The 27891-nt window shown below is 40.6% G+C and overlaps 1 protein-coding gene across 4 annotated transcripts in view; it reads left to right on the top strand.

The window, feature by feature from the left end:
• The window catches only part of LOC122565294 (protein ENL), a 116700-nt gene that overhangs the window by 2819 nt on the left and 85990 nt on the right, over nt 1-27891 (top strand). For 3 of the 4 annotated variants that reach the window (XR_015751842.1, XM_043721101.2, XM_087976076.1), the window contains exon 2: nt 26550-26730. Coding sequence is in view for 3 of the 4 variants with exons in the window: in XM_043721101.2 (XP_043577036.1) it covers nt 26550-26730 (181 nt within the window). In the remaining variant the exon portion in view is untranslated. Of the gene's footprint in view, nt 1-24732; nt 24815-26549; nt 26731-27891 lie in introns of all 4 variants that reach the window. The other variant, XM_087976077.1, reaches the window with a different exon arrangement.

Here is a 27891-nt window from a genome sequence, read left to right as displayed (position 1 = left end):
CCCCTCCCCTCCCCTCCCCTCCCCTCCCCTCCCCTCCCCTCCCCACCCCTCCCCTCACCCCTCCCCTCACCCCTCCCCTCCCCTCACCCCTCTCCCCCCTCCCCTCCCCTCCCCTCACCTCCGTCCAAGGCCTCAAACGATTCTCCCACATCCATCAAAACTTCACCTGCACTTCCACACATGTCATTTACTGTATCCGTTGCTCCCGAAGCGGTCTCTACTACATTGAGGATGCTTGACGCCTACTTGCAGAGCGCTTCAGAGAACATCTCCGGGACAACCTCACCAATCAACCCCATCGCCCGTGGCCGAATATTTAATTCCCCCTCCCACTCTGCTCAGGACATGCAGGTCCTGGGCCGCCTCCATCGCCACTCCCTCACCACCCGACACCTGGAAGAAGAACACCTCATCTTCTGCCTTGGAACCTTTCAACCCCATGGCATCAATGTGGACTTCAGCAGTTTCCTCATTTCCCCCCCCCAAATTACCCCAGTTTCAACCTTCCAGCTCAGCACCGACCTCATGACCTGCCCCACCAGTCATTCTGAGAGAAAGTGAGGACTGCAGATGCTGGAGATTAGAGCTTAAAAATGTGTTGCTGGAAAAGCGCAGCAGGTCAGGCAGCATCAAAGGAACAGGAGAATCGAAGTTTCGGGCATAAGCCCTTCTTCAGGAATCACCAGTCAATCTTCCTTCCCACCTATCCGCTCCACCTTCCTCTCCGACCTATCACCTTTACCCCACCTCCATCCACCTATTGTGCTCTCGGCTACCTTCCCCCAGCTCCATCCCCTTCCCATTTATCTGTCCACCCCCGAGGCTCCCAGCCTCATTCCTGATGAAAGGCCTTTGCCCGAAACGTCGATTTTCCTGCTCCTTGGATGCTGCATGACATGCTGTGCTTTTTCAGCACTTGTCTAATCATAACTAACTTATGAATTTATTTTATCTGGTTAGTTTTTCTCATAGAAATACTTGCACTGATGATGACATAAGCTTTACATTGTGCCATTATGTTGTTTAATGCCTTTAATATTGAATTTGAATTATGGCTTTTTTTGACTGGAATTCTACCCTTATTTAAAAGATAAATTTGGCATTGAAATATTTGGATTTTTTTTAAGATCCCCTTTCTTATTTTTCTCAATGTTGTTCTCTTGTGCTGTGCTGAATCTAGAATTGGCCAGGAACCTTGAGAAACTCATTAGGTGGTGATTCTTCATGTTTGAGTATGGGTAGTGACTGTTGAAAACTTGATGACTAAGCCTGATCCTATGGCCACCCAATGTCCACACACATATGTCGAACTGACATAAAGGTTGACTTATTTTGATTTTTCCCTTTTCCTCATCAAAGGGGATTTAATTGGATTTAAAGTCAAAAATTCTTTTGTAACAGCTATGGTTCAAGTGCTATTTTGCCTTTTTGTCACGGAAGGTAAGTGGTTCAAGCCCCACAGCAGGTACTTGAAGTTGTTGGAGGAGCCACATTTCAGATTTGATATTAAATGGAATCACTCTGCTTCCAAACAATGTCAGAGTGCCCATTTGAAGTAGAATAGAGGAGCTCTCCCAATCAATAGTTATCTATTGACCAATTTAACTAAAACAGATTATTACTTCGTAACTATTTGTAAAACCTAGATATATGCATATTAGTTGTTGCTTCTTTTACTAATTCACTTCATATAGGCCCAGCATTTATTGTCCACTCCAAATTGTCCTTGAGAAGGTGGTGATGAGTTACTTTCTTGAACTGCCGAGGTCCTTGTGGTATGGGTACACTGTTAGGGAGCAAGATAAATATCAAATTGGACACACGTTGGCATTACAGCCTGATTATATTTAATGAGTATATATTTGGCAGTTATTTTGTGTATTTGTGTAGGTGGGTGGAGATGGTGGTGGTCGTTGTAGCCTTGGTGTAGGAGAGGCCAAGAATTGTAAGGTTTAGACAGATGGACTAGCCATTCTGAATGTTAATGATCTAAAACAACATGGAGGTTGATGACTTGTTCTGGTGGCCTTGTCCTCCACCCAGCAGCATAGTAGCTACATAAATCAGACAAAGCTGAAATGAGTCATCCTTGAATATATGTTGCTTTTGCATAATCAAACTCAGATTAGGCCTCAAAGTCCTGGAATGGTAAGAAACAAAGGTGAAAGACATAGATAGGATCAGTTGATAAGATTTGCTGAGAGAGGCAGTAAGCCTTCGGCCACAGGACCCCCAATAAATCTTGGCGTGGTTCACTGAGTTGCTGAGGAGTGACAAATATCAAGTGAAATAATGTAATATTGACTACACTACTTTACTGCCCATGACCCCTGAGCTTGTTGACCTGCTGTTCCAATGACGTCTCACTTGAAATCTTCATCCTTGTGTTTAAATCTTTTCATGGCCTTACACTTCTTTATCTCTGTAACTTCTTGCAACCCTTACACTTTCAAGAACTTTGTGTTTCTCCAACATCGACCTTATGTATTTCCTCCATTTACTCTGCCTGCATTGAGTCCTAAACATCTGGAGATCCCTTCCTGAACCTCTGGACCTCTTTCTCCCTCTGTCTCTCACTGTGTTTTAAGACTCTTCTTAAAATTTATTTAATTGACCAAACCTTTTAATTTTCTAACATCTCCCCTTTTGGCTAGATGCTGATATTTGGATATGCTTCGCAGTATTTTGGTACAGTTTCCAGTGTTAAAGGTGCTATATGCACATACAGTTATTGTGGCAAAATAAACAACTTAATTGATTTATATTTGGTCTCACCTCGTTAGAATATTAATCAATTCAACTTTCTTTTTTGCAATTTGGACAAAGCATGTTCATAATGTTTATTGTTACATCCTGATGTTGAACTATGTATGTAAATATAGTCAGGAACCTTTCATATTATGGCAGATCTGGAAGAGATCTGTGGTAGAAACATGTAAAGATATCTAAGGTAGATCTGAAATTTCTAATAGACTCTCTAGAATAAGTTGGCCTTTTGTGATAGGTTTTAAGAGGTGACTGAAAGAAGAGGCAGCACAGTAGCTCAGTGGTTAGCACTGCTGCCTCACAGCATCAGGGACCTGGGCTCGATTCCAGCCTCGGGCGAACATCTGTGTGAAGTTTGCACGTTCTCCCTGTATCTGTGTGGGTTTCCTCCAGGTGCTCCAGTTTCCTCCCACAATCCAAGGATGTGTAGGTTGGGTGAATTGCCCATGCTAAGTTGCCCATAGTGTGTAGGGATGTGTGGGAAAGGTGCATTAGTCAAGCGTTAATATGGAGTAATTGGGTAGGGTAATGGGTCTGAGTGACTTATTCTTTGGAGGGTGTGGACTTGTTGGGCCAAATGGCCTGTTTCCATGCTGTAAGGCTTCTGTTATAAAAGAGGAAAGAGAGGTAGAGAATTTTAGGGAGGAAATTCTGAAACCAATAGCAGAGTGCTGAAAACCAGAGATATGGTAGAATCATAGAGTGATGCAACTCAGAAAGGAGTTATTCCATGCCAGTTGCTGAAAAGTGCTGTGTGGTTAAATCTCAATTCCCTGCTCTTTCATCAAATGTGCAAATTTGTTGTCTTCAGGTATTTATCTGATTCCCTTAAGCGATTTGTTGTTAAATCTTACTCCAATACTCTTCCAACATGTTTTCCCTCAAGTCATCTGTTGCTGATTAGTCAATGAACTTAAATCTGTCACCATGTTACTGGCCTTTCTGCAATTCTTCCTGTTTACTTGGTCCAAACCTGTGATGATTTTGAATATCTCTCTTAAACTTGGGTCCAGGGAGAGTCCAGCTTCTGTAGGTTCATCATATAATTGGAAGACTCTTAGCTCTGGTACTATTTGAGTAAATATCTTCTCTCGAACATATATCCTTCCCAAGTGTGGTGTCCAAAATTGGCCATAATATAGAAGATAGGTCTAATAAAGGTTCAGCATAACTTCCTCCTGCTTTTGTATTGTCTTTATAAAGACAAGGATCCTGTTGTATGAACATTTACTGTCTTCAAAGAATTGTCAGAACATGTTCCAGTACTCAGGAAGATACCAGGAATATAAACTATCAGAATACAACACCTTTCACTTCTCTGCATTAAAAACTGTCTGCTAATTTATGTCCTTCTGAAGCCTTTTGCTCTCCTCCTTTTTAATGTGTTGTTGAGTTTTGGGTCAGCTGTGTTTTTCAAGGCAATGCCTTGTTTCTCTAATCTAAATTTATCACCTGAACTTAAGAGCAGTGGCTCTGATCAACATGCCATCTCACATTTTTTGTGACATGGAAGTGATTTACATGTTTTATATCACTGTTCGTGCCTGCTAACTTGAATGGGATGAATTGTGCATGGCCTGCAAATGACCTTTTGGATTACTGCGCAACTGCACAATTCAGAGGGAGTATTGATTCAGAACCAGTGTTTTCTGATTGAACTAATATTTTCCCTGAGCATCAGAAAAACCATTGTTCACCACAATGCTCTGCTTTTTGCTGTTTATCCATGAAGGCCATGGGCCTGTTTAGTCCAGTGGGATTCAATTTTGTTGATTAATTTTCAATATTACATGATATCAAGAGCATTTTCGGATCCATAAGCACAAAGTCAACTGCTGTCCCCTGAGCAACGTGGCATTTACCTCAGCCCAGAATTAGAGATGTGTTGAGGGAGAAATTTGAATACAGGTCCTGGAGAGTGAACATGTGGTGCAGTCTGACATGATAGAGGTCTTTAGAGACTGGTGGGGACCACAGGGGCTGGGGATCACCAGCCAGAATAATGTAAACTTAATAAGTTTCTGTTTCGTTAAACAAGATTCTGTTCAACAGTTAATTTTATTTTGATACAGTACCCCAGTTTCATCGCTATTTTTGATGTCCTGTTTTAAAAAGAGTGGAGGGAGCTTTGCCCTGTGTCTTGCCCTATATTGTCCTGTCCTGGGAATGTTGGATGGGGACAGTGTCAAGGGAACTTTACTTTCAGTTTAAAAGAGCAGGGGGATCTTTACTCTGTATCCAATCCCATGCTGTCCCTGTCCTGGGATTGTCTTGGGACAATGTAGAGGCAGTGTCATTTTCAGTTTAAGAGAGTAGATCAGTGAGCATGGGTGATGGGTGAGTGGGACCTGATCTGATTTCGGATGTTGGCAGTACTTGAGAATGAAGTGATCTCGTCACTTAATTCTGGATTTGTGAGAAATTGTTGCTGTGTCTTTTGTGTGTGTGTGTATTTGTTTTGTTCTTGAGTGAGGGATTTTGCTTGAATTGTCTACTTTCAGATAGACTCTGGGAAACTGCTGTTTTAAGTTTTGAGGTAAGTGTGAAAGATACATTTAAAAAATGATCCCTGTGGGCTTTGATTAGATCAGTGTGCACTTCCATTACTAGGACACCACTTCAGTTTCTTTGTATTGAAACTTGAACAGGTATAAGGCGTGACACTGGGCCCACAAACTGGGGAGTAGCAAGGAGCAGAACATTTGTAGTTATGGCTTCCGTTGAGGCATTACTTTGTTCTGCTAGAGTGTGTGCTACAGCTTGGCACTTCTACCCTTCATCCTGTGATCAGGTATGTCTCAAGTTTGATCATTGACCTCCACAAACTCAATCACTCTGGGCCAAGCTGGCAGTACAGTACTACAGTTAACCTGGATGAGCCACATTACAAATGGAAAACTAATAAAATTTTAGTTCTCCAGTGATCCTACTGAATGTGGGCATCAGATGAGAATGAGATTGAATTCAGCTGTAATAATATGCAACATTTGCTTCTACAATATTCTGAAAAAGAATGGGTACTTGTTTGAGCTGTTGTTGCCAGTAGTGAGAAACAGCATCAAATATCTCACAGTGCATGAAAGTGGGATAATAATAGCAAATTCAAAAGGGCAAAGGGAAGCAGAGGAAAAACATTCTGCTGCTACCTCAGTACAACAAAGGAACCTTGACTGTATTGCACAGCATATTTTAAAATATCATCAGTCAGGGATTTGGTGAGGTCCAGATCAACTAATTGGCATGTATTATGATTGAACACCGGTCTCTTACTGTCAGCTACTGCTTAGTGCATCTATTTACTGAACCATTGGGTAAGATTGCATGCCATCACTTGAATATTATTTTGACTCCACTGTGATTCGTACATGCTTTGCACTTAAGCCCTTTATAATTACTGTTTGAACGAGTAATACGTCTCCCCGTTGTGTTGTAGGTTGCTTCAAAAATGAAGTCACATTAGTGACGGTTGTCTTGAATGGGAGACGCCTGCAATGAAATCCATCAAGAGATGTAGTGTACTTGAAGAGATTGGTGTCAGTGTAGTGGAACGTTGAAGTGTGTAGTGGTAGGTTATGCAGAAGTTGTACATTGAATGGTTGAATTGGATTGGGGAGGGTGATGCACTTTCTCCCCTGAAGAGCTAGATGTGTTATTCTGATGGTTAACCGACATATTGAATTCCGTTTGGTTTTGTGAAATCAGAATTTGTGATCTTAATACTGCTAGTCCAGGAGTATAATCTGTAAGGCACTGTATTCAATTCTGAATTGTATAACTTCCAGCAATAGTTCATATCAACTGAGAGTTATGTTGTCTAGTTCAATTTGATGTGTGTTTATCAAAACCTGATTTTATCAACAAAGCTCTTTCTTAGTATGGATATGTTGAAAATTCCTTTGATCATTGCTATTTAGACAGTGCATTTCACAGGAAAATGCTCCTGGAACAATACAATACTAGTAAACCTACTGTTCTGTTATAGGAAATGATGACTTCTGATATTGAGGTACAGTTTGCTGTAGGTCCCTGTCAGTCTTGTCTGTTACTTACAGTAACAACTTAAATTACATAGCATTTTAACATAACAAAATATCCCAAGGTTTTACAAGAGTTTGGATAAATATGGGGTATTGCATTTTGGTAAAATAAACAAGGGCAGGACTAATACAATTTAAAGTAGTGTCTTGGGTGGTGTTGCGGAGTAGAGAGACCTAGGGGTTCAAATTCAGAATTCTTTGAAATTTACATCGCATGTAGACAGGGTAGTTAAGGCATTTATCATGCTTGTTTTCATTGCTCAGACCTTTGAGTATAGGAGTTTGAGCATCACGTTGAGGTTGTTCAGGACACTCGAGGCCTCTTCTCAACTACTATATCCAGTTCTGGTTGCCCTGAAAGAGGAAATATGTTAGTAAGTTGGAGAGGGTTCAGAAAAGATTTACTAAAATGTTGCCAGGAATAGAAGGTTGGAGTTATAAAGAGAGGCAGGATAGACTGGGACATTTTTTCACTGGAGCATAGGAGGTTGAGGGCTGACCTTATCGAGGTTTATAAGATCATGAGAAGTATAGATAAGGTGAATGACAGATATCTTTTCCCTAGGAAGGGAGATTTCAGGATTAGGGGGCATATTTTTAAATTGAGAGGAAAAAGATTTTAAAAATGCATGAGAGACAACTTTTTCCCAGAGTGATTAGTGTGTAGAATGACCTCCAGAGGAAGTGTTGGATGTGGGTACAGTTGCAATGTTTTAAAAGACAATTGGTTACATGCATGAATAACAAATGATTGGAAGGATATGGGGCAAATGCAGGCAAGTAGGACTAGTTTAGGTTGGGATTATGGTCTGCATAGTTGGGAGTGAAGGGTCTGTTTCCGTGCTGTATGACTGTGTAACTCTCAATGCTACTGTGTTGCACATTAGGTCAGATGACCAAAAACTTGGACAAAGAAGTAAATTTTAAGCAATGTTAGTGAGTTTTGAGAAGATTTGAAGATCAGGTTGAGGTTCTGGATGTAGGTTTGCTTGCTGAGCTGGAAGGTTCATTTTCTGGTGTTTCATCACCATACTAAGTAATATCTTCAGTGAGCCTCCGGACAAAGCACTACTGGTGTTTTCTGCTTTCTATTTATATGGTTGGGAATCCTTGGGTTGGTGATGTCATTTCCTGTGTGACATCATTTCCTATGGTAATGTAATTTCCTGTTCTTTTTCTCAGGGGGTGGTAAGTGGGATCCAAGTCAATGTCTGAAAGGATGAAAACAAGGTACATTTGTACAGATACGTTGGAAAGATACTCCAGAACTTGGGGACCAGATAACTGAAGATGTAGCCACCAATGACAGTAGAATTGGCTATAAATAGAAAAGCACAAATACCTCTGGACCTAAAGGAGGTTAGAGAGTTTGGGAGAAGTGAGAGCAAGTGATTTGAAGACAAGGATGATGAGTTTAAAATCAAGCTGGTGCTTTACTGTATTCACCATAGTTCAGCAACGATAGGCATGATAAGTGAATAAGACTTGCTGCAAGTTAAGGTATTCAAGGAGAAAATGAGGACTGCAGATGCTGGAGATTAGAGCTGAAAATGTGTTGCTGGAAAAGCGCAGCAGGTCAGGCAGCATCCAAGGAGCAGGAGAATCGACGTTTCGGGCATGAGCCCTTCTTCAGGAATGAGGAAAGTGTGTTCAGCAGGCTAAGATAAAAGGTAGGGAGGAGGGACTTGGGGGAGGGGCGTTGGAAATGCGATAGGTGGAAGGAGGTTAAGGTGAGGGTGATAGGCCTGAGTGGGGGTGGGGGAGGAGAGGTCAGGAAGAAGATTGCAGGTTAGGAAGGTGGTGCTGAGTTCCATTGCCAGACCATAGCAACACGACGGCTGGAGGAAGAGCGCCTCATCTTCCGCCTAGGAACCGTCCAACTACAAGGGATGAACTCAGATTTCTCCAGTTTCCTCATCTCCCCTCCCCCCATATTGTCTCAGTCCCAACCCTCGAACTCAGCACCACCTTCCTAACCAGCAATCTTCTTCTTGACCTCTCTGCCCCCACCCCCACTCAGGCCTATCACCCTCACCTTAACCTCCTTCCACCTATCGCATTTCCAACGCCCCTCCCCCAAGTCCCTCCTCCCTACCTTTTATCTTAGCCTGCTGGACACACTTTCCTCATTCCTGAAGAAGGGCTCATGCCTGAAACATCGATTCTCCTGCTCCTTGGATGCTGCCTGACTAGCTACGCTTTTCCAGCAACACATTTTCAGTGCAAGTTAAGGTATGGTTGGACAGGGTGGCCTTAAGTTTATGGAGGATAGATTGTGAGAGATCAGTCATCAGTACATTGGCATGGTCACATCTAGAGGTAAGAAAAGAGTGAATCAGGACTTCAGCAGCAGATGAATTGAGACAGAGGCTAAAACAGGCACTCTCACCATAGAGTTCATCAAGCAACAGTAAAGAATTGTAAAAGTGAGTAGATGTCACTGATTTTGATGAATTTAATGGAGCAAGTTAGCACTCCAGGCTGTGTTAATTATTCAAGATTGTTTCTATTCTCGGAGGCAAGCACACACAAGATCTGGTGTTTAAGAACGACATGGTTAAATACCGCAAGATGTTTTTTGAAATACTTGTCTGATTTCCAAGATCTTTACAATTTGTATGTTTTCCAAGGATAACATAATTAAACAAACCTTTTACTCCTCTCATTTCCCATCTTTCGAGATGAAAACTGACCACAAAAGTCACTTTATTCAGAAAAGTTGCAGTCTGGTATTCCGAGATTACTTTTCTTTGGTGAATTTGAAGTTTCTTTGATTAGCAATACTCAAAACCTCATAATTACAAGGTGTTTGAAGTTGTCCCCCTAAGAGTTGCTGCTGCTATTTTGTGGGAATAACAAATGTTTTGCTGAATGTTAATTTTGGACTGTGTACAAGAGTGTGTTTTGAATAATGGATCGGAAATATGGAAAGCATGCCTGACTCAGGTGAGGTCATTGGATGCAGCTTTAAGGAGAATACACCAATCCTTTTGTCATGAAATCATTGCTCTGTTGTAATGAAATCATCCTAGTTAATCTGTTCCTATTATTAGTAGAAGATTTAAAGTGAAGAATTATGTGACTGAATGAAGAAGACAGTAAGGGTTGATCATCAAACCTTATGCATAAAAGGAGGGAGTGGTGCTGCTATCAGATGAGCAGTTGGGAGGGAAGGAGCATAAGTTGTGCTAAAAATGTTTTTTGAATTGGTAATTGCATTCTTTTTCCATTAGTTTATTGTTCTGGATTAGCTTGCCCACAAACCAGACTTCGGTTTTCTGATTTTCCTTTTTCTAATCTACTGCAGTTCCCTTGTGACTTCTGCTACTGTGATCCCATGATTAATCATTTAATGGCATCAGAATGTGCTGTGGACCAGTTCATAATTGTATCTGAACACACAAATCTGTTCCCAAGAGATATCTTGAGCCTCACCCTGATGGATAGACTGAAATCCCTTGTATGAGAGTACCAAATACTATGTGTACACTGAGTTCATTAATCTGAAATTTAAGCCATGCCCATTTTTATGCTTCAGAATGAACTAGCAGTGCAGAATTCTGAACATGCAAGCACTCACTAGTGACTTAGTTCTATTACTGTAATCTGGCATCTTGCCAGCTTTAACTTTTACAGACATGTAATATGCATTTGTTCCCTGGTTACCGAATCTTTAACGATCTTGTGGATGGTGAGGATTTTGCAAATTTTCTGTCAGCTTCTTTTATTGGTGTTTTCATTTGAATGAAGTTTGGATTCCATTGCAAGGATTTGAGGCAAATTTATAACCACATCATCAGTGCAATATTGAAGGAGTTATGTACAGTTAAAGATTCAGATCAGATGTAAGCCACATAACTGGCCATTACCTTATTGCTGTTTGTTAGACTTTACAGGATACAACTGCCACCACATTTACCTATATAATGAGAAGTACCCTTGCACTTTTGGAACATTCTGAGGATGTGAAGGTCTCCACTGTATTTAAGTGGAAGTTTGTTTCTCGTCCCATTCGTTCCTTGGTAAATGTTAATAGAGGCATTTAAGCAACTGAACTTTTCCAGTGTGATCCATAATCAGGGACAACTTGTGATGTCAAGTGCTGACGTGCAGGCCCATGTGTTTTCTTGCAATGTTCCTTGAGCTTAGTGCAAAATGTCGAGCCATTTGACTTTTTCCGTGATTAAATCCCACGGTCCATTATGAGATGTTATTCAGTCAGTGATTTTGGGTAGTGGATGATTGAAAAGTGTTTTTGAGAGTGTTTGACTAACAGTCAAGAGTGTGGAAACGTTGTGACAATATTTTGTTCCTTTTCTTTTCTATATTGCAGTCATAGCATCCTTAAGTTGCTGAGGAATTGTTTCCTTGTTGTCAGCTATTTTAGGACAAGGATGATTGTTAGCCAATGAGCACAATATTATTGAATTTAGCAGTCAGCTATTAAACCTTGTTCAGGCGTTTGACTGTTGTTCGTGGAATTGAACCTGCATCTGAACCACTTACATCTCCTTGAGTTGGAGAAGATCAGATACCTACAATTCCTAGGTGAAATCTAGACCATCGATTCATTAAAAGATGGTTCAGTTGACATTTGGAATGCAAATTCGCTAGTTCATCCCTTAAAGCTGTCCGCTGAATGGCTGTAATGTATCACTAACTGAAGGCTGAGGTCCAGTGATGCATTCATGACATGAAGGACTATTGGAATGGACAAGGCTGATGTTCAGTTTTCTATTAACCAAAATAATGTTCACAATTATTTCCAGGCTACTGAGGTGATCAGTGGACTACGTTTGACTGGATAAAATCTTCTCTATCCACAGCATGGCTCCTTGCTCCTCATACTTGACCTGTCCTTAAGCATGCCAAGACAGTAGTTTTTCACAAACCTTCCCTATTGAAGATCCTGCATTCTGTCTATCGAGATGGGGCAGCTCTGCAGTATGTGCAGCACTTCCTTGGTACATACCTGTACCAAGGGACTAGTATCAATGGTAAAAGTCCAGCACTGAGTCATCCAAGTCCTATGTCAAGCTATTGACAGCAGGAACCTCTGGAAGACAACATTGGCCCTAATCTCCCTGACTGCAGTAAAACTTAGACCTCCTACTGATATCACATAAAGATCTTGAGAACTTCTGCCAGCAGTGCCTACACCTAATCATGGATGCCAAATGGGTGGATTACTAGAACAACTTGATTCACCCCCAATAAACTCCCTTGATAGGATCTCTCTTTCTCAGTCCTCTGACCAAAACTCAAAAGTCGGCCAAAAGAAAAGATATGAGGATTTGGTCAAATTCGCCTGAAAAGAGTTTTGACACCATTGACTGGAAAAAAGTTGCAGACTGCTCAATGTGGTACTACCTCATGCTACGACAAGGCTCAGTGACCTGACCGCATGAACATAAAATTGATAACTTTGTGCATGTTCTGTCGGAGAGGATCAGATATGCAAAATCCAGGCCATTGTTTCATAAGTTTGAGAGAAGAGACTGTTTTGACCTTTTGAGGGAAGAATTGGATAATATTTGAAGCTAACCAATTAGTGAGTGACAGATGATGACAGCTGGGTAATGGGATTAGGTTTGGAATGCTGTCATGAAAAGCTGGCATGGATTTGGGCCAAGTGTTGTCTGTCCATGCAACATGCGACTTAGTGGTAAACGAAGTACCATCTGTTTGCCAGCATGGGTAGTATTTTGCCCCAAACTTTGTTTGTTTACCTTTAGAAAGTATTTGTGTCGTTCTGATCTGAAGTTTACAATTTTAGTTTTTCTGCCCCATACTTCACACACCACAGAAACATTGCCCCAACAGGTTTACATGAGCATTTATTCATCAGCTATATTAATTGATCTGACAGTTCTCTGTACCAGTAGAAGTTATTTTAGTTTCAGCATCTAATTGAACTTTATGAACTCAATGAGTTTGCGGCATACGAATCCAGAAGCTAACTGCTCCTACTTAGGCACGTTTTTAAATTTAACTTCCACTTTTAGTTTTATTTGCATTCATCTTAAAATTATGTTGTCTCTCCACTGTCTCACTGAAGTGGAAACAATCTATCACATCTTACCCTATTTTAACGACTCATAATCTGGAAGATCTGTCATGTTATCCTTTAATCTTCTCAGCTGTAGTTGAGTTTTTTTTAACTTCTCAAGTCTCGCTAAATAACCATAACCCTCCCGTTCATCTGGTAACAGCTTAGTAAATCTCTAAGCTGTTATTTTTCCATTGCTGGTTTTATATCTGCCTATAAAGAGCTAGCCAAAACAGGATTTGCTACAACTGCAGCCTAACTGAAATCTTGTGCAGATAAGATTATTCCTTGCTTTTGTATTTGAGGCCTCTAAAGCTTGCTTTGCTTTTGCATGGCTTTATCTATTTATGCTGTTATCTTTAATCTGTATCTATACACGACTTGCTTCATTTGACCATTTAAGGAGAGATTTCCTCTCCCTTACTCTTGCTTGAAAATGTATTTTCTAAATGAGCCACATCTGCTAATAGTTTTCTCCAACCCCCTGTAATCTTATACAAACGCTTTGAAAAGTTGATAGGTTTGAAAGACCCAGTTTGTTCATACTTCTGTATCATGAGCCAGTAACAGAATATATGTTTGAGGTGCCTTTCATGACCATGAGATATCCTGAGGCACTGTACAGCCAACTATTATTTTTACTGTTGTCATGTAGAAAACACATCGCCAACTTGGGCACAACGAAGGAATAATCGTCAGGGTTTTTTTTAATATTGATTTGAAGGATAAATACCAGTCAGAGACTTAGGAATACCTCCTCTTTGAAATGGTGCCATGGAATCTTTTAAATCCACTGGAAGAACAGACAGGGCATCCATTTGATGTCTGTTCCAAGAGATGTCATGTCAAACAATCTCTCTGTATCCCACTGGAGTGTAGGTCTTGATCTTTGTACTCCGATCTCTGGATTAGGACTTAAACCCACAACCTTCCAATTCTGACACGAGAATGTGACGAGCTGATTGTCATCTGGCCAGCAATCTCCACAGGATATTACCCTTCTAGTGTGAGGGAAAGAAAATTACGAGTGAGAAGAGGCTGTTCTGCTCATGTTGATTCAGAGGTTCATGGATGATATCTCTTCCATTTACTTTTACTTTTAGATCAACTGTGATCTCTCTTCCCCACTCCCCTTCCCTTCCTCCCCTCCCTTTGTTCTTCCGTCCTCTTCTGTTCCAGCCCTCCTTTTTCCCTTCCTTCCCTCCCCTCCCCACCTCAGAGCATTAACCTGGGTTGCTGGTTCAGCAACATGGTTACTATGCCACTATGTTCCCCCATGCCTTCATATAATAACTTCAACCTAGTAAAACATGATGGGTTTCTTCTTAGAAATGATTATCAGTCAAAATTTGACAACCAGCAATGAGATGTCTGAGATCTTTGTGATAGATATTGACTTTAAGAAGCATTTTAGGAAAGGAGAGTTGGAGAGCTTTAGGGAAAGAATCCCAGGTCTTTGAAACAAAGCAGTTAAAGGCAAGATTTTCTTTGATTTATAAATATAGCAATCACAGATGGATAAAGAGGCAGAGTTGTAGGAGTGCAAGTATTTTGCAAAGTTCTGGGGCTGGAAGAGGTTACACAAATAAGTGAGGGCCATGAAGGGATTTGTAAACTAGAATAAGAATTATGTAATCAAGGATGTGACTAGTCTGCGAGTCAATGCAGACAAATGGGATGATGAGCTTGGATATATCTTATAGATTACAAATTGGGAAGATGGGCAGAAGAACATTGGAGATGATTGAGTTCAGAGTTTAGAAAAGATATAGATGAGGGTTTAACCAGCAGAGGAGTGGGGCTTGTGGACACAAATGATGTTGTAGAAGTAGAAATAAGTAATGTCTCAGGTATGGTAATGGAAGATTAGGTTAGAGTCAAATAGCACTGCAAATTGTGTTCAACCTCAAACAGTAGCCAGAGAAAGGGCTGGAGTCACTGGTGGCTTTAGTGTCCTGAAAATTCAATGGGAAGGAATTTTTTACCTCAAACCAGTGGATTTTTTTGGGATTTGGTTTCATGTGCTTACTATCCTGAGGTGACAAACAATGATTTTCTATCTCTGCTTGATATTTGTAAATTTGTGTAGGTAAATCCCTCTGTTCACACTAAAGAGGATTTTACTTTCAGTTCATCTGTATCTCTTGTTGGAGAAATATTATGCCTTCATCCCTTTTCTTGGTGAAACTTTCATTATGTCCACCAGTAACTAAACTTACATAAAGGTACTGAACCATCTTCAGCATTGTTGATGGTCCCTTACAGCATGAGCAAGAGGCTGTCATTTGGAGACTGCACTACACACATTCTGCATACTTAGGGATGTAAGGAATATAAGCTGTAACAGGGGAGTTACATTATTTGCTTGGAAAATTTAATCTTGCATTCATCAGGACAGATGCAAGAAAACTAAATTTCAATGGAAACGACAATTAGGCTGCATGAAAATAATTTTGTTGAATAGTTGGCAAGTTTAAGGTCATCAGTCCTGCTTGCAACATGGATCATTATGTTTGTTAGAAACTATATTAATGTATGATGATGCCCTCCTCAGAAAAGAAGAACACCACTTCTTTAAATTAAACAGAAGCCTCGGCATAAGACCTCAACCGATCAGTCAACTTGCCTCCCCTTGTGTTATGCATCATGTATCATTGATGGTATTTGGTATCCCTGTCTATCCTGATGAATACAAGATTAAACGCTTTGGTGTGTCTCTGATTCTGGGAAAAATCAAAGTTCTTGCTTAATTATTGGTACTTTAGCAACAGCCAGTTAGGAACCTGTGGCTTTTGTGTAAGCTCTGTAGGATACACATCTGAGAGATTACGGTGTGTGGATTGATGCTGTAATTGGTTGGAACCTGTCTTTCAGATGAAGTCGTCAAGAGATTTGATTACAAGCAGTTTGTGGAGATGTTTACAGTAAAACTTTAATTTGAAGCTGAATTTGTATGGAAAAATATCTTTTGCTGGTAATAACTGGACATCTGATCTAGATGCACTTTTTAATGGCCTTTTGTTCTGTGATATCTTTGAGGCAATTTGAGTCTTTCTTTGGACACATTGCGTAACTGTATAAATCAGTTTGAAGCTACCAGTGATCATGTCAGAGACTTTGTGGTGGCATAGTTCCATGAAAGAACTAAAGAATCCTTATTTCGAAAATCATTTTAACGTGAAGATTTAGAGCTTTTGTTGCTGATGTGCTCAGGAGATTATTAAAAGATTCTTACATTCTGTTTGTGCTGAGTACTCTTCATTTACTTGCTTTGCTATTGAATAAGTTTGTCTAGTGGTTTGCAGCTGGAGGCTTATTCTGCTAATGTTCATCCACCGACCAAATCAAGGAGGCAGCTTGAGTTGCTTATGGCGCCCAGGATTTTGTTTGATCTCTGATCTCGCTAAATTTATCAAACTATTGGACAAGTAAAGGCACCCTGTGTTTCAGCGTGGGTGTGATGTCTGCTTCTGAGAGTTGTTGATGACAGTGAGCGCAGACAACCATCCAGTGTAAAATCCCAGACACATTGAAGAGACATAAATACACAATTCAAAAGGGAATTATATTGTTCTCTGAAAAGGCAAAATGTGCAGGGCTGTGTGGAGAAAGCAGGGAAGTGATACTTGGAAAACTGGTCCTACAGAGAGCCAGCACAGACAGGTTGGTCAAAAATGGCCAACTGCTATATCTTATTCTGTGGAAGGACATGATTAAAGTAGAAAATTTCTGAATGTTGAAAATTTTGAAGGAAGAATTGTTTATATAAATCAAGTCCCAAATGGAAGTGCCACTTATTCCAGAAAGCCAGAGACTCATCCACATACACAGAGCAAGATTTTACCTTCACTCCTTAGAGTCAGGCATTCAACTTGCAAATAATGTTTACAAGAATATTTACTTTTCTGGTGCTCTGGAATAATTTGAGATTTTATGTCCAAAACCAAAGAGCATTCTGAAAATTTTACAGCTAAATATTTTGCAAAGGCTAATCAAGCTCAGCTCTGTTTATGCAGTCACCTTGAAAACATTCGAATGCAGCTGTGCAAAACCTTTTCTTCCAACAAAAATGTTTCCAATGAAAACTATTTGACCCTTGCTGCGTTGCTGTCAAGCTCCAGCATCCTCATCAGAGTTCTGCCCAATCCTATAATCCAGCCCTGAATGTTGCCAGAGCCTTAGGCTATTCAGTGCTGTGAAATTCCTGACTCCACCATCTCTTTCTAATGCTGCTGTGTATTACTGTCCCTTCTCATGTATCCCAGCCACATGATGATCCACTGAGCTCCAGCACACTAATTTCCGCAGCTTTGAACCGGTTAATTATGAAGAGGACTGCAAAAAGTTGTAGCTGATTTTCCCCCTCCCCCACTGTTTTGATGGGCCCAAACTTTGCTGCCTGTTAGTGGAACAGCTTTTAATGAAGTGAGAATTATGTTTTTGAAGATAATTGAATCTTTCTGAACTTATTTTGGGGGATTAGGTGGGGGCTGGGTAGTGTAGAGAGAATGAAAGAGGGGTGAGGTTTGGTTTGGGAGTTTTCTGAATTACAGGAATGTAATGCAGAATGAGGACATTCAACCTGTTGTGTCTGTGCCAGCCCTTTCAATGACCATTATTACAGAGTGCCATTCTCCTGTATTTCCCCATATCCTTGCACTATTTCTATTCAGACAATTATCTAATATCCTTCAGAATGCCTCAGTTGAATCTGGGAGTTGGAGAGAGTTAAATAGTAGAACATAGAACAGTACAACACGCAACAGGCCCTTCAGCCCACGATGTTGTGCTGACCACAGATCCTCATGTATGCACCCTCAAATTTCTGTGACCATATGCATGTCCAGTGGACTCTTAAATGACCTTGCTTCCACAACTGCTGCTAGCAATGCATTCCATGCTCTCTCAACTCTTTGTGTAAAGAACCCGCCTCTGACATCCCCTCTATACTTTCCTCCAACCAGTTTAAAACTATGATCCCTTGTGTTAGTCATTTCTGCCCTGGGAAATAGTCTCTGGCTATCGACTCTATCTATGCCTCTCATTATCTTGTATACCTCAATTAGGTCCCCTCTTCTCCTCCTTTTCTCCAATGAAAAAAGTCCGAGCTCAATCAACCTCTCTTCATAAGATAAGCCCTCCAGTCCAGGCCGCGTCCTGGTAAACCTCCTCTGAACCCTCTCCAAAGCATCCACATCTTTCCTATAATAGGGCGACCAGAACTGGACGCAGTATTCCAAATGCAGTCTAAACAAAGTTTTATAGAGCTGCAACAAGTTCTCACGACTCTTAAACTCAATTCCCCCTGTTAATGAAAGCCAAAACACCATATGCTTTCTTAACAACCCTGTCCACTTGGGTGGCCATTTTAAGGGATCTATGTACCTGCACCCCAAGATCCCTCTGTTCCTCCACACTGCCAAGAATCCTATCCTTAATCCTGTACTCAGCTTTCAAATTCAACCTTCCAAAATGCATCACCTCACATTTATCCAGGTTGAACTCCATCTGCCACCTCTCAGCCCATCTCTGCATCCTGTAAATGTTCTGCTGCAGCCTACAACAGCCCTGTATACTGTCAACCAACCTTTGTGTCGTCTGCAAACTTGCTGACCCATCCTTCAATCCCCTCATCCAAGTCATTAATAAAAATTACAAACAATAGAGGCCCAAGGACAGAGCCCTGTGGAACACCACTCACCACAGACTTCCAGGCGGAATATTTTCCTTCTACTACCACTCGCTGTCTTCTGTTGGCCAGCCAATTCTGTATCCAGACAGCTAAATTCCCCTATATCCCATTCCTCCTGACCTTCTGAATGAGCCTACCATGGGGAACCTTATCAAATGCCTTGCTAAAGTCCATATACACTACATCTACAGCTCGACCCTCATCAACTTTTCTGGTCACATCCTCAAAGAACTCGATAAGGTTTGTGAGGCATGACTTGCCCCTTATAAAGCCATGTTGACTGCATTTATATATGTTGGATGACTCTTTCATCCTGTTGAATACCTTGGCATGTGTCACGTGATGGTGTGCTGAAGATCAGCTGGGGAGCAGAGTTGCTGTGGCAACATGCATGATGGTGATGGCAGAGGCTGCAATGTTCTTTCCATAACAGGAATCTCCAGGAGTCTCTCCTCTTTCACTGTGTGTGAGGAGGATTTGAGGATTACTATCCAATCTGTTTGACCATGTTATGAATGTATCTTTGGTCATCAAGTCCTGGATTGGGATTCAACCCCCACTATTAAAATATTGACAGTGTCTGTAGATCTTTAAAGAACATAGGTAATAAAATTAAATGCAAATCAGGGCTACTGATTTTCTATGCAGAAGTGGACAGCAAAATACCCCGGAATACTCCTTAATCAAAATATGACTTGCCTAGTTAGTCAATTACAGGCATAGGTTGTAAATGGTACTATAAGTGCAAGACCATGTAATGTACTGACAGCACCACCACACCAGGGACACTGATAAAGGAAGACCTGCATTTATGTAGAGCCTTCCGTGAGTTTGGGACTCTAGACTTCAAGAGGTCCCAAAGTGCTTTGTAGGCAATGAAGCACTTTTTAAAAGTTTGCTCACTGTTGGAAATAAGGCAGTAACACACACAGCAAACTCTTATAAGCAACAACGGGATAGCAACCAGATCATCAACTTTTGGTGATATTAATTGAGGGATAAATAGTGTTCAGGACAAAATTAGCTCTCATAATTTAATTTGTCTAAACATCAGTACTTTTTTAAAAAAATTGTCTTTGGGTGTTTGCTGTCTATACTGTTTGGCTTTTTGTTTTGCTGACATTTTCATTAGAAGTATCAACACCAAAATTTAAAGTGAAAACTGCCAGTGTAAGTTTGTAGTCTCTGAGCAAGCCAGTGGCCTTGTAGCTGCTGAGGAAGAAGATTTAGCGGGCCATGTGGAGACTTAGGGAGAGTGGGGTTATCTACCAAAACATAGGAAAGACAGCATGCATATTTGGTTCAAAAAGGGCTAGTATGACCTGTCATCACTGCTGGGCCAGTGGGGAAATCTGACACTGGGACTGAAAGGAATATCTGAATTGAAGTTAACAAGAAATAGCTGATTGACAAGCTGGGAGATGAGTGACTCAAGTGTCTAGAGCAGATTGCCAGTGTTGTCAGTGGTGATAAGACTGAGTAGTTTTCGTTCCTGTTTGAAGCAGCTGATAATTCTAGGCATCGGTCATGTTACAAAAGGCCAGGGAAATAGAGACCTTTACAGAAAGAAAGTTATTTGAGGCAATTTTTGGCTTTGAGTGACTAACTTCTGAAACTTTTTTGTGGACTTTGTTTTTCTCAATAATTTTAGTTTTGTTTTACTAAAGCAAATTCCAGTTACCTCTTGAGAGAGAAAAGGTAAGGTGAACAAGTTGATCAGTTTGTTCTGTGACATTCGCTGGTTTCAGATTTGGAGCTTTCAAAACAAAATGCAAATTTGTTTTTGTTGTGATAGTTTGCTGAAAATGTGCTTATCCAGGTTGTTTTGTGGCTCACATCTATTCCTCCCTGTACTTAAGCAAATTAGCATCATACAGATCCATGATGCTCTAACATTTGAGGGAATCAAGTTTGAACACCTCATGAATACAGCCGGATGCAAAGCTTTTAATGACATAGGTACATATGTCTGTCTGAAAATTGTGTAAAAGACATAACAGATATATGGTGTTGAAACATTTACTGATGAGTTAGTACTGCATGAAACATTATGACTAGCTAAAAAAAATTGTGAGCTAACTTTGACAACTTATAAAATTCTTTGTAAGTTGTCAAAGTTAGCTCACAATTTTTTTTTTAGCTAGTCAGAATGTTTCATGCAGTACTAACTCATCAGTAAATGTTTCAACACCATATATCTGTTTATGTTCTGAGATTTTGGTTTGTGTTGGGTAGTATTTTCTATACAGCTATCTTGCTCCCATAACCAATCAGTGTTTTGTGTCCAGTAGTTTGACTGCACTGCTCAGTATTTAATTATATGATGTAACTTGATGGGAGGGAAGTATTATGATAATAGGATTCCCTTGTGATCTGAACTGGAAACTGTCCCTTTTGCATGTGTTCTTTGTGAGTTCCTGCAGCTTAGTAAATATGTTGGTGAGAGGAGACCTCATGCAAATGATTCTTTTGCTTTGTTTTGTGTACAAGTGAAGACAGGGTTCTTCCCTTCCTTCACTGACACTTCTCTTGAAAAATGAGACAAAATATAATAAGCCTTACATTTTGTGGACTGACATGCTGGATTTTGGCATTACCTTTTTCTGTAGACTATATCTCATCTTCTGAGGCTTAGTTTGCAATAGGCAAAGTTGAGAATAAGTCCCCTATTCAAAACTGAATGGGCTCCCCCATGTCACTGCTATGGAAGGGTAATGCCTGCGGGTTTTATTTTTGGAATACAAGCTTCCCGCAAGAGTGTAATCTCTGCACCTCTTGTTCTAGGTGCATATGTAGAATAAGTCCTTCCAAAATAGCTGTAGATGTTGTTAGTCTGAGATGAGATAATGAGTCGAGCGTGTTTTTGCAGGGAAAACGCAGCAGGTCAGGCAGCATCTGAGAAGCAGGAGAGTGGACATTTCAGGCATAAGCCCTTCATCAGGAATGAGGCTTGTGGGCCAGGGTTGAGAGGTAAATGGGAGGTGGTGGGGTGGATAGCTGAGAAAGCATTAGGTGGATGAATGTGAGGGAAACAGTGATAGGTCGGGGAGGGTGGGGAAGTGAAGGACAGGTCCAGAGGGTGGTGCCGAGTTGGAGGCTTGGGACTGGGATAATGTGGGGGGAGGGGAAATGAGGAAGCTGTTGAAATTCATATTTATCCTGTGGGGTTACAGGGTCCCAAAGCAGAATATGAGGCGTTCTTCCTCCAGGCGTCGGATGGTAATGGTTTGGTGGTAGAGGAGGCCCAGGACCTGCATGTCCTTGACTGAGTGGGAAGGGGAGTTGAAGTGTTCAGCCACGGGGCATTGGGGTTGGTGGGTGCGGGTGTCCCAGAAATGTTCTCTGAAGCGATCCACAAGAAGGGGTCCAGTCTTCCCGATGTATTTCCCAGTGGAATTGGTCATCCTGGGAACAGAGGAATTGAGAGGTAGGGTGAGAGGAGGTGTAGTCTAGGTAGCTGTGGGAGTCGGTAGGCTTGTAGTAGATGTCTGTGATTGGTCTCTAGAGAATGTGATGGAGAGGTCCAGGAAGGGAAGGGAGGTGTCCGAGATGGTCCAGGTTAATTTGAGGTTGGGGTGGAAGGTGTTGGTAAATTTGAACTTTTCAACCTCCTCGTGAGGACATGAGGCAGCGCCAATACAGTCATCGATGTAGCGGAGGAGCAAGTGTGGGATGGTGCCAGTGTACCTGCGCAAGATGGGCTGTTCCACGTACCCGACAAACAGGCAGGCATAGCTGGGTCCCATGTGGGTCCCCATGGCTACCCATTTGGTTTGGAGGAAGTGGGAGGATTGGAAGGAGAAGTTGTTGAGGAAGAGGAACTGTTCAGCCAGGTGGGTGAGGGTGTTGGTGGAAAGGTACTGGTTGGGACGGTGTGAGAGGGAAAAAACAGCTTAATTTTTGTTTTTTTGTGGACATCTTTACAGTCGACACTTTAAGCCCTCTGTATCACAGAGGTTGAAGCCAATGGCATTTTAATTAGTAAAACTTTTGCCTTGTTTTAAAAAAATGTTAGACTGAAATCATTTCCAAATTCCAAATAGGTAAAAAGAAAATCAAAAATCCCAAAACCTAACCTGTGCTAATGGGAAAGCAAGGCCATAAATATAAGGTGATTAAGAGGAAGTAAATAAGTCATAGAAATGTCTCGGCTTGGGTCAGATTAATTGCCATCATATGTAGTACCTAACATACCTGCAGTTGGTGAAACTAAATAACAGAAGTTGGGTACAATGGGCACCTGATTCAATATCATTCATTTTGTCCCACTGGCCAAGGCAAATACTTGGCCCCGGATTTCTAGGTTGAAAAGTAACCAGATGATAAAATATTGAAGGAAATGGGCAAGGAAGTAGCAGAATAACTCTGATTGTAGTTTCTTAAAGCATTGCCTCCAGTAATTTAAATTTCTAAATACAGGCACTTTGTTATAGATTTATGATAGGAAAATGAGATTTGTTGACACATAGTCTGTGGAAGAACTCATGTTACATATGGTTTCTGAGTTTGGTTGTGGGTTTAGCAAAATGGATAACCCCCAACTTTCTTGCAATGGTTTTGCAACTTCAGTAAAAAGATTGTTCAATCACATTCACGATCTTCATTCTCTTGATTTTTAGAGCTAATTCATGTTGGAGAGTTTCTGCTGCTTTTGATCAGTTCCAGTAATACACACAGGTTCTTTATTTATTCTGCACAGAAGTACAGACTACAAGGGAAATAACATTTTTAACTGAACAGGTCACATTTAAACTGGGGTAATATTGAAAATACAGGCGAGTTAGAATTGGATGAGCAGGATGTGAGAGGTACAAAGGGAGCAGATTGAGTGGGTGGAATTGTGGGAGAAGAGAAAAAAATGCCAAATTGCCTCAGAAGTAATGCATTATCTGTTCGAGTTATTGCTGACATCCCTCATTTCACCACGTCCCGTCACATCACCCCAGTTCTAATATGGTAACCTCTACCTATCGTAATAATCAAAGCAAGATCGGTCATGAATATTTTGTAAATGTACAATTTAATCTATTATATAGAGTGTCACGATATTTATAAAATGTGGACAGTCAACTTTCAACTTCCATCATCAGATTTTCATACCTGGGACCTTTCATGGACTAACATTAATCTCATAAGAATAAACACTGACTTAAGATGGCTACAGCTGTCACTTGATCAGATTGAGCAGAGTTCATGAATCCATTTTGAGGCTAACAAAGTCTGGACAAAAATTAACATTTTATCGAAAGGCACTGAAACGCAGTCAGCCGTGAAAGGGCCCTTTGTCTAACCACTTTGATTTACAATCTTTAGATGTTTAACATATTGTCGTGAACGTTGCCTGCAGATTGGACAACTTGAAAAAACATTGACGCCAGACATTGGAATATGCAAGTGAACTTTACTTCAGGCCAAAAAAGTTATAAAGCAGAGAGAACAAATAGATCAGTAACAACAGAACTGAAAGACACACTGTCTCTGCCAATTTTTTCAGCCTCAAGAAAAGTAGCGCCAGCTGATGAGGCAAATTGGAGAAGCATATGTTCACTGAGAACTTGAAGTTATTTACAGATGTTGCGACTGCTGACTATGCAAGAATTAATTAAATAATAGTGGTCTCAGGTTAAAATCTAATAAATACCTCTCAGACTCTCGTGACTTCATTTGAATTACATCCTTGACTTTCTTTTTGTACCAGATGCATTTCTTTCTAAATGTTATAACATATGTGTTTGTTACAATTTATTATTTTTATACAGATTAGTAAATAATAAAATTTCCTTTATTTCTCACGTGAAAATGTTGGAGTTGGCTTCTTATTTTTGACTAGTATTCCCTTTTAGTTGAATTGTGATATAGCTGCTTGTGAAAAAGAAAAGTAAAAATGTTATAATCATTTGAGGAGGTTAAAAAGAGGAGAGCTAATACATCCTTCCTCATCTGATTGTAATGAGAACTAGACGTATATACGTCTGCTGCAGGCATAGAGGGCCTATATCTTTCTGTCCTGTAGGATTCTCTTCGCTAACAGCTGAGATGGCAGGAAAAGACATTGTGCCTGACACGTTTGTAATAAGAGATAAATATTGCTCTTGTGAAATATGTGCTATTTTAATGTTGGAGCAATTTAAGGTGAACTCCAGGAGTACATTTGAAAATAAGTCTTTGATACTGAGACTCTTTGACAGATTCACAGCTGGAAAGTGCTTTCGAAAACTGATTTCCAGTAACTGTTAGGTGTGAAAAGAAGCAAACTGTTGATTCCAGCAGGTAAAACCACAGTAACTTTGTTCTAACTTGCTAACATTCTTGTCATTTTGGGCTTTAATCTATTTATGAAATGGCTTAATGTGGCAGACATTGTACATAATAAGTGTAACCATTTGAGAATTTTTTTGGTGTTTAAGATTTAATTGTCATGTGGTGAGACAGTTATTAACTTGATTGTTAATGCAATTAAAGATAAAGAGAGTTAGTTCTTTAAGACCATAAGACATGGGAGCAGAATTGCATCATTTGGCCGAGTGAGTCTGCTCTGCAATTTGATCATGGCTGTGCCACTTTATTAAAGGGAAAGGTGTTTATTTAAGCCTTTATCATCTCCACACTCTTCCTATGTTTTCCTCCTGTCACCTTTCTTTGGTTCAATCTGTTAAACAACCGGATATGTGCTGTGTTAAGCGTATATGTTTTCTCATCAGCATGCTTCCATAGTCTGGTTTTGGCACACCATTGTATACTCTTTGCATCCCTTCTGCACGCTGGTAATTTTGATCATGCCTTTTTACATCTTTTTACAGAGCTGTGTGAATAAAACTTGGCAAATGGGGAAATGAAAGAAGGGTAAAGAATAAGCTTCTTCACATGCACAATGCTTTTTCTTTAAAAACAACATTCACATCTTGTTGCAGTAATTAAGGCAAAATTGCAAATTTGAGTACAGGCAGTCCTGTATTAACATGGTAGTTATCTTCCTGAAAATCACTGTGTTAAGTGAAACTGAGCTATTCAAAACCTATCTCGCTATAAACCCATATAAGTGTTTGGGTTACTTTTCTTGCTTCGTATTCGAGATTGCTTATTTGGGGACGGCAGACTTCAGGCAGATTTTTAAAATAAAAACTTATCCAGCTTTAATTGAGGCAGGTAATGGATAAAACAAGCCAAGTGTACAGGAACTTGCCCAACAATGCTGAGTTATGGTGCATATTTATTCCTTTTGTGTTGGTGGTGATCGGCAATGTTGTGAATTAGATACATATTATTGGACTCATGGGTTGTAAAACAAAAACTGTTATGACAAAACTGTTAATTGAGGACTTACTTTATTTGAGAGAGAAATTTTCCATGACTTAAGCCAGGAGCAAAGTTACTGATTGTAACAAATGTTGGGAGCAATTTGAAGTAATGAATTCAGAGCTGCATCAGAAAACTATTGACTCTTTTTTAAAGTATGCTAGTGGCAATATATTAAATAGGCATGTTTAGAATTTCTCACTGCATGCAGTGTTAGAATTCAATCTGCTACTATTTCAGATTGAATCACAAAGGAACAGGAAGAATTACAGGACAAATGGGTCTGAAATAGTAGCAGAGAATGGTACATGTATGGAATGAGCTGCCAGAGGAAGTGGTAGAGGCCAGCACAATTGCAACTTTTAAAAAGCATCTGGATGGATATATGAATAGGAAGGGTTTGGAGGGATATGGAATGGGTGCTGGCAGGTGGGTCTAGATGGGGTTGAGATTTCTGGTCGGCATAGATGAGTTGGACTGAAGGGTCTGTTTTGTGCTGTACATCTCTATGACTGCCAGTAAATCAATTGATAGAAATAGCATAGCGGAGAGCAGTATTTAAGATGGCTGTCATTAGTGGAAATTTTGATGGGTACTGTAAAAAAAAATAAGTGGACTTATTGAAATTTCCTTTGAGGAAGAGGAGACATCGACTGAAGATTGCACTTAATCTGCTATTTTATTATGTTTCTCTTCTGGTTGCTTACAGTGCACCGTGCAGGTTAAATTGGAACTAGGCCACCGTGCCCAGCTTCGGAAAAAGCCCACTACTGAAGGATTCACCCATGACTGGATGGTGTTTGTCAGAGGACCAGAACAAAGCAACATTCAGCACTTTGTGGAAAAAGTGGTTTTTTGGTTGCATGAGAGTTTTCCAAAACCTAAACGAGGTGAGTGGTGATTTTGAGGAACATTTGTGATAACCCCTTGTGTTTAAAAGTCTGATACTGGAACATTCTGATTTTGTTTTCCCCCAAGTTGAAGGTTCTTGTGCGTGTTTGAGATTAGCTGTAGCTGGAGGTGAACTGAAGGCAATAATAATAGCATTGCTGTGGTTCTGTTCGCCGAGCTGGAAGATTTTGTTGCAAACGTTTCGTCCCCTGGCTAGGCGACATCATCAGTGCTTGGGAGCCTCCTGCGAAGCGCTTCTTTGATGTTTCCTCCGGTGTTTATAGTGGTCTGTCCCTGCCGCTAGGAGGCATGGCATTCATCCACAAACTCCATCAACAAACACATCAACCTGGACCCAATATACCAACCACTACAGCGGACAGCTGAAACTGACAACCGGAAGCGGCAGGGACAGACCACTATAAACACCGGAGGAAACATCAAAGAAGCGCTTCGCAGGAGGCTCCCAAGCACTGATGATGTCGCCTAGCCAGGGGACGAAACGTTTGCAACAATAACTTCCAGCTCGGCGAACAGAATCACAACAACGAGCACCCGAGCTACAAATCTTCGCACAAACTTTGAATAATAGCATTCGGTAAACTTGGTTCAGTCTTGCTTGAGTTGTTAAAATAAGGATGGTTGGAACTATGGACTTCAGCTGACAAATTGCCATGTCATAATTAAATTATTCTTTTTTTCTCTGCCCTCCATAGCGTTGAAAGGAATTGCTTGTACCCGCAAGTTACTGCTCAGCACCCTGTTTAGAACAGATGTTAAATCCTTGTTTTTGAGGCCAGTAATTTGAAAGAATTGAAATTCTTCACTTCAATCAATTTAACTGAAACAAATTTTTAACCATCTCTCCCTGTTTTGTCTTTATGCCAGCATCTCCGTATGTGATTTCTCCCTGCTCCCTTCTAACTCAATCAGTTCTATGCTCGCTGACCTACATTGGTTCCAAGTTCAGCAAGGCCTTGATTTTTAAAAATAGCTGTCATGTGTTCAAATACCTCCTCATCAAACTCCTCATGGTCTCTGACCTCCTGCGAGTCTAATTCTGCAAGAACAGAGTGTCTTTCCAATTCTGGTATTTTGTACATCTTGTGCTTCCTTTGCCACACAATTGGCAGCTGAGCTTTGAATGCTTCAGATTATGC

The sequence above is a fragment of the Chiloscyllium plagiosum genome, unplaced genomic scaffold (genome assembly GCF_037043375.1).
Source record: "Chiloscyllium plagiosum isolate Xiang-an unplaced genomic scaffold, Cpla_swu_hap1 HiC_scaffold_28, whole genome shotgun sequence".
Taxonomy (NCBI): domain Eukaryota; kingdom Metazoa; phylum Chordata; class Chondrichthyes; order Orectolobiformes; family Hemiscylliidae; genus Chiloscyllium; species Chiloscyllium plagiosum.
The sequence above is the reverse complement of the archived record's forward strand: the minus strand, read 5'-3'. Positions and strand labels throughout refer to the sequence as shown.